This window comes from Pleurodeles waltl, chromosome 4_2 (genome assembly GCF_031143425.1).
Source record: "Pleurodeles waltl isolate 20211129_DDA chromosome 4_2, aPleWal1.hap1.20221129, whole genome shotgun sequence".
Lineage (NCBI taxonomy): Eukaryota > Metazoa > Chordata > Amphibia > Caudata > Salamandridae > Pleurodeles > Pleurodeles waltl.
In genome coordinates, this window is record NC_090443.1 from 381,652,905 (window position 1) to 381,667,613 (window position 14,709).

The following is a 14,709-nucleotide window of genomic DNA, read 5'->3' on the forward strand; positions in this document are numbered from 1 at the left end:
TTTTGGAGGCACAGCAGCTTGCAGGATGAGTCGACTTTGGCACAAATCAGCAGAAACAGCAGACAGGCCGGCAGTGCTGGAGCCCATGTCAGGTGCTTCCTACTCGGGCTTTGCTTTTGTGGCTCCTGAGTGTCCATCTTTGTAGGCCAGCAGGAATCTGCTTTCCTAGTGCCATGGGCTCCCCTAAATACTGAATATAGAGGCATTTTGGGGAGTGTAGGGTAGTAGCCAATGGACTACTTACCCCTGGGAGTCACAACACCCCCTATTTGTCCACTTCCTGTGGGGAGTGGGCATAACCCTGTCCGAGAATTCCTAAATTTGCCAACACCAAGATGGCAGATTTCTAAATGTGGTTTCCACATAAGGCAGCTCATCTTAGAGGTGGAACTGACCTGAGGGGTTTAGACACTCCTTTGAGCGAAGCCAGATCTGCATAGGACAGGTGGTGGGGTTCTTTGAAGCCCCCTGCCTTGGATTGCAGTTTTGCAGATCATCCTGTTGGGTGAGGTGTGTAAACACCTTTCTCAGAGTAGGCATGGTTTATGACTGCCCCAAGAGCAAAGGCTCTCACTCTTAGGAGGTCAGACTTGTGTCTGGTGTTGGCAGGCTGGCTGAAACCAGTCAGTCTGCACACGGGTAGATAGTAGGTTTTCAGAGGGCACCTCCAAGGGGCCTTCTGGGTGCATGTATTAATAAATCCATCACTGGCATCAGTGAGGGTTTGTTACTATGAAATGTTTGATTCCAAACATCCCTATTTTCAGTAAAGCCATCATGTAACTCGTAGTGACCAGTGTCCAGCACACATACTTAAGATGGAATCCCTGTTCAATCACTATGTCTAAGAATCGACAGAGACATAGCAGGGGCATATCTGCTCTTTCATGTAATATAATGCACCCTGCCTTAGGGTTGTAAGGACTGCTGTGGGGGTGACTTACATATATTGCATGCAGCGTTAGGGGTCATGGCACACGACCTGTGTGCAATGTTGTGTTTCATTGTTAGCTGCATCAAGACACGGACCCTGCAATGAAAGCCTGCATGAGCTAGGTGAGGGGTCTCGGAGGGTAGCACAATACATGCTGCAGCCCTTGGGGACCCTCATTGGTACCCGTACTGTAGGTACCAGTGGTATAATTTACTAGGGACTTACAGGGGAGGGCCAAAGGTATTGCCATTTAAGAAGCAGTTGCACAGTTTTAGAGAAAGCAATCTGGCAATGGGGACCTGGTTAGCAGGAACCCAGTGCACTTTCTGTCAAAATTGCATTGAATACCAGACAAAAAGTAGGGGTGACCATGTCAAAATGGCACGTTCCTACATTAACTGTGGTGTCAAGTGGCTTTCTTCTCTCCGGGGGGGAGGGAGGATGTCAGGTCATCCTACAAAATGTCCAGTCTGCCCCCGGAGGGACAGAAAACATCCAAAACATGTGCCTAAAGAATGACGAGTGACCCTTGTCCAAGGGTCTATTCCCTGCAATAAAAAGATATCCGGAAGGTGAAATAGAATTGTAAATGAAAACAACCCTTGGCTACTAGTGCCGCCATAGTGGCTATGCGTTCTCCAAGCCACTTTTTGAGAGGTAGATGATCAGATTTTTGTCCCGTCTCTTACATCAAAGTGAATTGACAGGGCATATCACAATGGATTAGTGCAAGCTCTGGAACCTTTAATGGGCAGGTTCAAAGTTTCTCAACATTTAATATTCTATGCTTATGGCACTAGTTCCTGGTTTGATAAATGTTTTTTTTCTTTTTTCTCAAACAATTATAACATGTAGATTTCACATTAATATTGATTTGAAAGATAAGAACAGAAAGGTAGGCATGTTTTATTTACAAGTATGCTTTCAAAGTTGAAATGTTTACAAGTTAAACAAATTGTCCTAGGATCCCTTGCAGGAGCAGAGATTTTCTACTGCTGATAAATTTAAAGAAAATACCCATCATCAAGAACTAGAATTACAAATAACCCAACCTTTCCTTCCACTGCCACATGGTTCTGCAGGCGGAGTAGAACAGTTTTTATCCCTTAACTCTTTATTAGTGTTTGTTACTCTTTCCTTGTGATCATGCTGTGCCTCTCCATTCCTATTATATGGATCCTTTTTATGTTTTTTCAGTTTTAATCTTGGCGTACACTTTCATCTTTGTTCAGGCTTTTGGATTTCTTTATAATCAAGATTTAGTATTGGTTCTCTTATACCATACTTATGGTTGATTCCAGAATTACTACAGACTCTGTAAATGAATACAGTAGATTTATTTTCTTTAATTTGATCTCAGATGAGTATCTTTGAATCTGGGATAGCTCAAAGTATACCCCTGCTTTATTTTCCTATACTGTGCAAACAAGGGTGTTGTCAATTGTAGACATTCATCCAGAATGTTGCTGTGTCCAGGACATCTGCATACCTATAGGCCCTTGAGTAGTAGGCCTGCCCCCAGTTAATGGGTCTACCTGGTGAAATCTGAACAAACAAGGGTGTAGTGAGCAACATTCAAATTGGAAATAAGCAAATGCCCATGCATGCCACAGTGTAGGAAGGAAGATGGGCACCAGAAAATAAGCTTATGTTTTCGAGGATCAGCAGGAGTTGGGACAAACAGAGTTTATGTGGAGACCAAATACAGCTATTGCACTCTCCACAAAAATGGCAAGTGCTGCGTCTCTGGCATTTGTGTTCCTTTTTGACCTTGCTTAATAGAGAACTCTTCTGAGTACCATTGAGGCTTCTGCCTTTTGATCCCTACCTAGCTCCCTTGATACGCAATGTGCACTGTTTACTCCAGCAACTTGTGTTGTCGTGACTGAAATTTTAATGGTGTATCCCTGCACAGAAACCTGATCTGCTAAGATGTAAGGGTCTTTCTCTTTAAGGGGATGCATCACAGTTAAGGGAATGTGTTGTGTTTGAATGAATGATTATGAATTTAAAGAACTCAAACTACATGAATTTTCAAGATCCTTAAACTGCATCCTTGTGATTCAGTTATCAAATTCCTGTGTTTAGGAATGATGCTTCTGTGGTGACTAAAGCTTTTTGGGTCTGAAGCTTGTTTACTGATCCTCTAGATTGAAATGTTCCAATATGTAGTAGATAAACCTGAATGCGTATCTTTGTAAAAGCAAACCATTTCATTAAGTTTAGCCTGTCTTTTTTTTTCCAGCAATACGGAAGTCTTGTCCTTTGTGTCCTGAAGAATACTTCAGAGCGTGCCACGCCAACAAGCTTTTTCGCCATCTTCAGAATTTGCACTGGAAAATCTCTGTTGAATATGAAGGTATGCTCATTAATATGTTCGCAAACAGATCATTTGAAATATGTAATTGTAAAGGATGCAAACAGTTCACAGTACTACCTCTAGCTAATAGTATGTAGTTTTATGCTTAGCTGTATCTCTCAACAAATTCTCCTGGCACCCAAGAATGTTATACAAAATGGCTACACCACTCCTGTGTGAACAAATGTGGGTTACTTAGAAAATTGCAGAAGCAATGAAAGTGAAAAGCTGAAGTATGTACATACATGAGCATAGAACACTACCTCATCTTTCACACCAAGAAAATAATAAATTCCCTATGTAGATATTCGATGTGGCATGCTCTCCTTTTTTCTCCCCGCCATTTTTTCTGTTCCCTATGGAGCTAAATAATTACTTGGTGAGCATATGAAGACTTTTTATGAAGTATTCTCTTTGTTGTAACATGTCACAACTAAAAAAGTTAAAACATTTCAATGCCTCACAATTAATTGTCGCAAAAAGGGTGTTACTTGTGTTTCATTGCCCTTCACCTTCCTAGCATGCAAAATGTTTTACATAGATTTCAGTGTGGTCATCAGCTCGCAGAGTCTCCTCAGCCTTGTAAAAAGTGTTCACCTTTATTTGACGTAAATTAGATCATCATCATACATATTACTTCACCCTCCTTTGAAACTCAATAGGTTGTGAGGCTGCATTCTAAAAAGGAAGTTTAGATCAGTTTGCCAAGAATTATTTCTATTGCATACTGATAATGACATTGCCTTGTTTGTACATTTTTTAGAATCTGGTTCCTATTAAAGTTGACACTTTAGACCGATGTGTGGTACATAGTGGGTATCAGAAAGGATAATCATCTTACTGCTTTTTAGATACAAATGTCTTTAAAACTAGCCAGTATAATATGTAAGGCAATTGTTGGGCATAGTTCTGCATATCTTGTCAACATTCATCACCAGGTGCCTTCTGAGTTTCAAGTTAAAAGTTGTATTGAGATCCCTAAGGTTTGCAAGTTCATTGCTAATAATAATGCCATGTCCATTCACCCCCCCACAAAAATCAAATTAATTTCCTAATTCAAATAGATTGACTTGAGTTTCACAATAATTGAAAACATCATTTTTAAGTTCAATTTTGGCTAAACAGCCTCTTCAAACTTAGTACAGTTGCTGTAGTCTAAAATATATTTTGTATTGTCATTTAGTTGTACAGTGCAAAACGTTTTCTGTGTGAATACACGTGTACCCCTGTGATAAAAATGTCACAGAAAAGGCCTCCACATAATACCAGGTCCATGATTTCACATCTATAAGTGGATCACAGACCGGTGGCAGTGTCATTCCCTTGCAGATCCCCTCTGCTCACGTAAGTGGTCACAGTCTAGACTACAGCATTCTCTGAAATCTCTTAGTGTCATAAAAGGTTTCATTACTCATATGTTTAAAACTTAAACCTATCACGACCTGGATCAACAAACAGTGTATCTTTACTACATGAAGTGGTGCTGGCTATGGCACTCACAAGAATTCCTGATATTCACTGTGCCCTTGGAAGAGTGACTTCTGTATTATCTTAATCATCTTGTGGACCTGGGTGCCCTGAACATTTATATATCCTTGATGCTTAGATACTTATGCTTCTCAATAGAACCAAAACTATAGTAATGAAAAATGTCTACTAATGAATGTACTGGTCACAAGAAAATATGAGAATGTGGTTGAGGTATTGATAATAGAGGCTAGAACAATTATGTTGCAATGAGGACAAGATCGAGCTAATTACTTTATCTAGACCTTATTGGTCATCTTGTCTCCTGGTAGAAGTGCATGTCAGATAGCTTGTTGGTTGAGAACTTTATTTTCCAGGTTTTGTGATTTGTTGAAAAGCACAGTAAATGAGATTAATGCACTTCTTTGTTTTCTGTATTCTGTTCTGTAATCTACGTCTGCTATGTTCTTTAACCTGTAGGGTATCGAATGTGTGTCTGTCACTTACACTGTAGCCCAGCAAGAGCAGACGTCAATGGGCAGGTATTTTTTTTCTCTTTTTTTAAATCGAGTTATTGATTAGCACTTTAGTTGGTAATACTGTAATATGAGACATTTCAACAACATGTTTTATATGGTAGCAAGTGTTGTCCACTGTACTGTAGCAGTATGTGCTTGATGTGAGTAGATTTTGGTGCTCAATATACTTCAGCCATCGGGGAGCAGAAATATACATTAAAAAAAAAAAATACAATCCTCCATTCGAAGGCTTGCCCTAGTTGCCGCAAAGTAATAAATTATCCGCCTGCAGGATCTGTAGGGTTTGGAGAATAAAAATACAGACACTACTGTTACTACTACACTGGTTTCCACATTCTACCTAATAGTTCCAGAACTTTTTCTGGGAGTTCTTCCTCTTGAGTTGACCCTGGAGGATTGGCACCCCTAGAAATCAACATTGTAATACTGAATATGGTATTGCTGCTTGCATCTTAATGCAGGTTTGGGTGGAAACGTTACTCACTTCAAGGAGCATTGATGGCTATCAAATAGGAGAAATGGATTAAAAATTGCAAAGATAATTTTTTGAAAGTTTTCAAATTGTATTTATCTTTTTCAAATAAGGGGAGTTGACCAGTCTTCTTTCTCACCCTCTGTCCTGCTAACAGCGATAACATACATAGAGTCTCAGAGATTTTGTCCATCTCCCTGTGTCCTAGGATTAACCAGTGTGCTTGTATTGGGTACTGGATTTGATCATGCTCCTCTGATGTCAAGCTTCTACCTACAAGAGCTGATGAGCAAAGGCAACATACTTCTTAAATCACAGGTATAGGGGAGAGAGTTTATTTCCTTGGTTGGAAGTGTTTCAGTAGCTTGTAGTACACAAAAATAATTTCGAAATAACAGGGCATATCCAAGTCTGTACATTATAGAGTGATATGTTGCTGCGTCCCCCTGGCCCATTTCAGCACAGTCTCACTGTAGCATATGTGTATTTATAGAGGGAGAGAGAGATTTGTATAACCTGTTATTTTGTCATCCTGCTTTCCCTCCTTCATAGTTGTTGAGAATTTGACGAGCAGGCCCCAAACCCTTTTAAAAATGGTACTACTCCTTAAAAAATGCTGACTTTTACTGGTGCAATCATTCTACCACATGCATAAACTTCAAACGCTGGGTGGCTACCATTTGTACCCAGCTCTTCATTTCCCACATGTCTTACAGTCTTTCGAGTGTGTTCCCTTTTAGGGCAATTCTGTTCTTCCAGAAAAATATATATTTTTAATTGCTGTAGGAAGATTACCATCTTTTGCATGATGCCTCCCCCCCCCCCTTGATTTGTGCTGTATCTGTTTTGCTGGCCTTAGGACTCTGTGTTCTTTACCTCCACTAACTGGTAGTAGGGTTCCTGTGTTCACCTATTAAACATGGCTGAATTAACATACCCCCAATTGGCATATCCATTCAACTTATCTAAAAGTCCTTAGTATTTGGTACAAAGTGTACCCATTGCCTGGAAGCTAATGGATTGCAGCACCTATTATGCTATCTACTGCAATGCCAGTGCAATCACTGCATCAGTCATACCACTGTAAACTGACTGTCACTGTGTAAAACCTGCCACTCAACCTGTCAGAATAAACCCCTTTAACAGGTCAAAATATCAGGTTAGATATTAATAAGTATTGCAGCACACAATGCAAGTTGCATAGTATTTAAAAGCAGAACACGTAGAAATTTGTTAATTTGTCCTAACTGTGACTAGCAGCCAAAAGTTATTTCCACTGTAGAAAAACACTGGGAAGCGATTATAAATACTAATACTTTATCTCTGGAAAGGGGCAAGCGCGAAAATTAATGATACAACTATTTTTAAGAGTTATTAAAAATCCAATTCAATGGTGACATCAGAATATTAATAGATATTAAGGAAACATAACTTTTGGACGTTTACCGTTCCAATGCCTCAAGTTCCATCATTTCTGTTTTGCTTTGCTTTTGCCGCCATAAGTGCGCCGGGTATGCCCAGACGTGGGTCCCGGGCTCACTATGCCACTGGATTCAAGCTATCCTGGCTGATGAAGGGTGAAGCCCTGAAACCGGTCCCAGGATGCTTGTTTCCGGTCCAGGGAGGACCTGGCCTTGCAGTTCTGGGCTGGACTGTTCCCATGAGGAACAGGGTCAAGACTGATTTGCATATGGCTGGGTCTAAACTAGGGGGGTATGGTGAGCAAAAGAACAATGGATTAAACCCAGATCTGTGACTGGGGTGAATGTTTGATTGGTTCCCCATTCTGTCCATCATTTGTGGATTGCTTTGCTTTTGCCGCCATAAGTGCGCCGGGTATGCCCAGACGTGGGTCTCGGGCTCACTATGCCACTGGATTCAAGCTAGCCTGGCTGATGAAGGGTGAAGCCCTGAAACCGGTCCCAGGATGCTTGTTTCTGGTCCAGGGAGGACCTGGCCTGGCAGTTCGGGCTGGACTGTTCCCATGAGGAACAGGGTGAAGACTGATTTGCATATGGCTGGGTCTAAACTAGGGGGTATAGTGAGCAAAAGAACAATGGATTAAACCCAGATCTGTGACTGGGGTGAATGTTTGATTGGTTCCCCATTCCGTCCATCATTTGGGTTTTGCTTTGCTTTTGCTGCCATAAGTGCGCCGGGTATACCCAGACGTGGGTCCCGGGCTCACTATGCCACTGGATTCAAGCTAGCCTGGCTGATGACCGGTGAAACCCTGAGACCGGTCCCAGGATGCTTGTTTCCGGTCCAGGGAGGACCTGGCCTGGCAGTTCGGGCTGGACTGTTCCCATGAGGAACAGGGTCCAGACTGATTTGCAAATGTCTGGGTCTAAACTGTGGGGGCATGGTGAGCAAAAGAACAATGGATTAAACCCAGATCTGTGACTGGGGGTGAATCTTTGATTGGTTCCGCATTCCGTCCATCATTTGTGTTTTGCTTCAAGTTCCTGGGGGCTTATTTGCACTGTCTTACCAGCTTCTCTTAGCCTTGCATAGGTGTGAATAGATGTGAAATGCCTACCAGAAGAAAATAATAGGCTGACCCAAATGGGCAGAGGCGACTGCTCTGAACTCCACAGAATAGTTCACATAGAAGACTTGGGGCACATTTGAAAAGTTAGAGAATAGGATGCCAAGACTAGTGGGTCTATTGTATGGATGCTAAAGCACTCTACTTTTGTCCTACCAGACTTCTGTCTCTGGATTTAGATTTAATCTCAAGCACACCCACACCCCTCAGAGTACTAGTTTAGTGTGGCAGAAGACTTTTGCCATCTTGGAGATGCCCAAATTAGGATGGCTTTTCCCAGGAACTTTTATCCCATTGGTGTTAGGGTATGCCCAGGAATCATTCCCACCCACTAGCTAGTGCCAGGAATAAATATGGCACCTCCAGACACCTACATCAGAACACTTTTTAGACCTGTAGAGGAACAGAAGAGGACTGGACCCACTCTCTTTGACCTGGGACGAGCCCTGAAGGACTAGATGTGCTCCCTCTTGTACCCAGGACAAAGAAGTTGACTCCAAGGGTCAGTAGGCTGACCTCCTGGGTGGCTACAGAGAGACAACAAGCTGGAAGAGGACTTTTCTTTGAGGTACTGCTGACCTGTGGATGGATACTGGGCTTGGATTACCTGAATTAGACCTTGCTGGTGGCCTCTGCCTGACACACTGAGTCTCTAAGCGCCTGTAGGAAGCTGGCTATCAATGTAGTGTAGCACTGTCGGGGTACACCATGTAGATAGTTCAGTTGATCTTTATTGCTTTACAGGGCTTAAATTAATAATCCCAAATGCTCTTTTTGTGGTAGCGTGGGTGAGCAGTTTAGGCTTATCACAGGATGGTGTTAAGTATTTGTTGAACATAGTCAATAACACACACTCATAAAGAAACTTGAGACCAATTTAGAAATATAGCACCGATTTTTATATAAATTTAGACCAAGATCTACAGGATCAGGTAAGTGACTTTTTGTGTTTGTGAATTTTCCAGAAATGCAGAAAATACAGCTGTCAGATTTGAAGCATGAACTTTGAATGCGGTAATGTTATCCTATGGGGAAAACATACACTGCACATGGTAACTTGCAAATGGCTTACAATACTGTACTTCTGGACGTAAGGTAAGGTCCTTAGAACCTTCAGCAGGTTCAATTTACCTGCCCTGGTGTATTCAAGTGCAGTGGTGCTCCTAGCGGTGGTAGCCTCAGACGCTACATTTTGAAGTCAATGGGAGCAGTACCTGTAAGAAAAAACACAGCAAGTGGGAGACTAGGTGAACTGTCAGGCTGAACTAATAGGGGGACTCGGTTTTTGAGGGTCTCAGCTCCGCAGAGACAGTCGGTTTCAGTGTCCCCAGGCTGGGGGACTTGGGTGCTTAGGTGTTTTTTCCCAAATGTCAACAAGTTAGAGGCTCAAGGTTTTTGAGGTACCTGCAGAAGAGGGGAAAGAAACACAGCAGAACCACTTCTGGCGTGGAGCTGGCCTCTGTGAAGTCCGTCAACATGCAGGTACATTTTTGTGAAGGTGGTGTTCCGGCTGAACACAAACAAGCCTTGGCACTTGCAGCTGGTATCAGTACCCTAAGTATTGGTGCAAGGAGGCTCAGCATCTCGAAGAGTAGATAGGTTAACAAGACTGCACTCCTGGACACTCTGGATCCTCTTCCTGGTGAGATGCTTCCTCGTGGACTCGATGGTCAGAAAAATGAGTAACCGAACAGTTGCAGTTGGTGCCTGCTTGTGCAGGGAAGTGGCTCCTCCACTCCTAGAAAGATGCTGGTTAGTTGGTGAAGTGCTGGCAGGCATCTGAAGCTTTTGGAGGATGAACAGCTGCAGGATGAGTCAGGTCTTTGCAATTTTTGGGACTTGAGCAGGTGGGGCCAAAATCCTTAACTAGTCCACAGTTTTTGCACTGATCAGCTCTTCTTTGTCCTTTTTCTTCTTTAGTCAGTCGAATCAGAGTATCTGGTCTCAGCAGGTTCAAGTTACCTGGCCTGGTGTATTCGAGTGCAGTGGTGCTCCTAGCGGTGGTACCCTCAGATGCTACATTTTGAAGTCAATGGGAGCAGTACCAGTAGGAGAAAAGCAGCAAGTGGGAGACTGGGTGGACAGTCAGGCTGAACCAACAGGGGGACTCGGTTCTTGAGGGTCTCAGCTCCGCAGAGAGACAGTCGGTTTCAGTGACCCCAGGCTGGGGGACTTGGGTGCATAGGTATTTTGTCTCGAATGTCGACAGTTAGAGGCTCTCACAGCTTTTGAGGTACCTGCCGTAGAGGGGAAAGAAACACAGACCCAGAGTTCCTAGTTCCACTAAAAACAAGATGGTGAAACCTTTCCATCATGGAGCACATCTGGCAGCCCACACTGGGGGTGTGACTAGCCTGGTGATGCATCACGCCTGCTTGTATAGCTAATTTCCCACCTGTCCTGGTGACGAAAGGGCCTTAGCGTAGGGGTGGTATCTCCCAGGTCTGGGTGAAGTCAGGTTCACATATCAAAGGAGGCTGGAACTTTGAAGTCCCTGTCCTTGGTATGCAGATTTACTAGTCATCCTGCTGGAGGGTGTGTGAACACCTTATTCAGGTCTAGTTGGTTTCAGGGGGCACCTTTAAGGTGCCCTCTGGAAGCAAGTCATAATAAATCAAGTCATAATAAATCCAATACTGGGATCAGTATGGATTTATTAAGACTGGGTGTTTGATACCAAACCCCATTATTTTCTGTTCATCCATGATATAGTTGGGGTGACAATTGCCCAGTACATGTCTTTAAGATGGCTGCCCGATCGCTTGCAATATCTAGTGATGGAACTAAACATCACAGTCAGATAAGTCCTCACATTAAATATAATGCACCCTGCCTTAGGGCTTAAAGGCCTGCTTTAGGGGTAACTTGCATATATTGTAGGCAATGACTTTGGCATGGCACACAGGAAGTGTGCCATGTCGTGTTTTCACTCATGGTTTGCACCATGACCTTCAGTCTGCAATGGCAGGCTGTGTGCAATTTGTAGGGGGTCCCTTAGAGGGGGCACAATACATGCTGCAGCCCTTAGGGGGACCCTCTTTAGTATCCATGTCCTAGGTACCAGGGGTACATTTATTAGGGACTTACAGGGGTGCTAAAGTGTGTGCCAGTTGGATTACAATTGGACCATATCCCCTTATTTTTAGGGAAAGAGCACTGGCACTGGGGCCTGGTTAGCAGGGACCCAGTGCACATCAGTCAAAATACATCAGTACCAGTGGCAGAAAAGTGGGGGTGACCGTGACCAAAAGGGGCACTTTACTACAGTGCTCCACTTAGGTCTTTTATGGAACATTAGGGGTATACTCATATAGTGGATTGAGACTTAAAGGATTATGTCAGAAGGTAAAACCTTTGACCAGGATGAACCTGGTTGGTAAATCCAACCCTATCGTGGTCAACCGAAAATTCTGTCTAGATCCCAGTCGACTGTGACCACTGACTTTTATTGGGCCATTTTCCTTTCCATAATCTTTAAAAATTCTTATCTTTGGCACCCATTTTGGACATTTGTCATTTTGGTGTGTTTATTAAATTTTACTCATTTTTTCTAATACGGTTTGGGATTTTTACTATTTAGCATTTTGACTTTGAAACTGTTTTGGCATTGAATATATACACTGTTCTGAATTAAGCTTGCATGCTCTATGCCAAAAGTTAACAGGAGGTTGAACTCAGGTTTATTTAGCGACTTTGAGGGTTCGAACTGACAAAGGCTGTGATAATTCATTGAGAAAGTAGCCATACACCCTAAATAATAACCCATTTCTTACAATTGAAATTTTTATTTTCATTTGATCCTTGAAATGCTTGCCTTGCCTTCGAGTATTCAACCTCTTTATAAGCTTTATTCATTTTGTTCATTTCTATGCCACACATGCACGTATAAAGTGCTTTAAATTTTGCACCTTGTGGCAAACAATTCTGTCACTGACCTGCACAAGTCTTGTGCTGGAACAGTCATTTGTTGAGTTCTGTCAGTGACCTAGAATGAATTGGTTCGATAAACTCTATGGATTTGGTGGCGGGACAGAAGTTTTCACACTTATTAGAACATTGGGATGTTGGGAGTGCCACTGAAAACAATGGATTGCTCTGGGCTTCTAGTGGTCAGTAGAAGCCCGGAGCTCCACCATTCCAATGTTTTTGTTCACAGCTGTTTCCCTCTGTAGCTGGGCCCTCCATAGCTGGACTATACCGACATTAAAGTCCCGCTCCCTTATTAAAGGGTTTCGGATCGGGCCTTTAACACTGGAGCGGGTCTTTAAAAGCCAGTAAAGCCCGCTTTGGCAGCTACAAGGCTATAGTAGAGTCCTTCAGTACCACGCATGGAGGTCAGAGTCATCAGTGTCTGCCAGTAGCAGTAATGTGTGCATTTTGATTATTTTTGCAGTGGCTTCTGTGCGCTGAAGTGACAGATGCATTTCAGAAAAAAAGTGTAGGAACTTGGCAATTCAACTGGGTGGTATGCTACACACACAAAATAATCCTTGCACATTTAAAATTCCAAGTTTTTTTTAATGAGACCACAGTCTTTTGAGGAGGTATTTCTTGTCCTATCTAACTGCACAGGCAACTTGTAACCAGTTGTGAAGTACGGAAAGCAAAAAAGAAGAGAGGATTTGCTTTGCTGGTAATTGTCAGGTTTTTTTTGTTTGTTTTTAAAGTTTCCATACGTTGCCAAAATGAAGAAAATGACTGACCTTTTGAAACTTGCATAAATATTATTTTTAAGCTGGAAACGTCAATTCGTTACCGAGCTTTTAGTCCATTCAGTGACTTTACCATCTGTTCTTCAAACATTTAAGGCACTGGCTTATTTCAGAACCTGGTCATTCCTCTCCAAATGTATTCCATTGCCATGGGGGTGTGACACATTTTGCAAGATGGGATTTTTGGCATATCAATTTAAAAGTATTACTGCAATCATTGGTTTTGTGCATTGGTGTTCCTTATTAGAGATATCGATGAGAAGCTAAGGTACCTCCAGCTGGAGAGAATGGGTTCTGTCTTCCCTGCAGATATAACGGAAGTAAAACAAAATACCTACCTCTCCACTGCTTTTGAGCAGATTGTGAATCATGGGGGTAATAGCTACCCATAAATGCATGAGGTATGTCATTTTTAGCGGTCCCATGTACGATGCCAGCACTTCATGACCTTTGATAACTTTGCAGTCCACTTGCACTGTATTGAGTACCACAACAAGGGATACATATGCTATTTTAGCACCTCTATGTATCTACAATACAAAAAGGGATGAACACAAAAACAGAAAGTGAGAGGCACTACACATAGTAATGCGAGTTAGAATGCAAAAAATATTGAACATTTAGAATTGGAGATATTAATGAGAAAAAAATAGGCACGTCAAAATAAAAATGCAGGTAAACATGTAAATGAGAAGAGAGGTATAGAGAAACCACAGAAACAGTGCTGTGGAAAAGTAGATAGATAATACAGTCAGATAGTATTGCATCATAAAGTGTAGTACCAGCAAGGCAATGAGGAAATAGTTCAAACGGAATGCTTAAAAGGTGATGACTGGTTCAAGTTAATCAATCTCTATTAGAAAAAGGACTGAGATAGGTAAATATCTAAAATGACTAATAAAGCAACTTATGTTGAAATAAACAAGGTTGAAGCAGGAGAGAAGATTGAAAACTGCAGAATGAGAGCAATGGACAAAGATGACAAATGGATAAGCGGAGAACTGAAGATATTGAGGGTACAGAAACATTGAAAATAAGAAAACTGCAACAAAGAGGGAAGTAGGAAAAACCAAAACATGGATATCTGTTTAGAGTGGTCTAAACATTAAATTAGAGAGCATGCTGGCCACCGTGTGTCAGGTAATTCACTTGTGTTCTGGGTATAGAATCCTGATGGAAGCCAGAGGAATGGCATATCCAGATTTGGTTTGACACTGGGTTACTTAAGTTACTTGTAGTTCAGTATAAATCAGTCTCCAAAACTCAGATGTTTTTTTTGTAGCTTCATGGAACATATCTCTCTTCTGCAAGCTGGTATGCTTTCTTTTTGTTTATTCCTATTTTCCACCCTAAGCAGAAGCAATGGTCAGAGAAACTGCTTTCTATCTGGCCTATTTAAGGAGAGCAGACTTTGCCTGTGTTCACTCTTTATCAAATAAAGATAAAGCCAGCCGTCTGTTGGCAAACAAATTCCTGATGACTTATTAGCTCAGAACCCACTATTTCCATTAGTCAAACAAGTTGATCAGTACAGGCACAATATGAATCGTCCGTATAATTCTACACACCATAATATTTAGGAGATGGTTTAACATGTGTGTTAATGAGATTTTTATGGCAGTTAAAATTAACATTGAAGTGCCTATGAGTTACCTTGATGGACTCAGAACTTGGCATG

General features: G+C 42.0%; 1 protein-coding gene across 4 annotated transcripts in view; it reads left to right on the top strand.

Annotated features, from left to right (window-relative positions):
* The window catches only part of TRMT1L (tRNA methyltransferase 1 like), a 274,234-nt gene that overhangs the window by 87,920 nt on the left and 171,605 nt on the right, over window positions 1–14,709 (top strand). For all 4 annotated transcript variants that reach the window (XM_069231501.1, XM_069231499.1, XM_069231498.1 and 1 more), the window contains exons 6-7: window positions 3,180–3,293; window positions 5,241–5,302. In XM_069231501.1, the coding sequence (XP_069087602.1) occupies window positions 3,180–3,293; window positions 5,241–5,302 (176 nt within the window). The remainder of the gene's footprint in view (window positions 1–3,179; window positions 3,294–5,240; window positions 5,303–14,709) is intronic.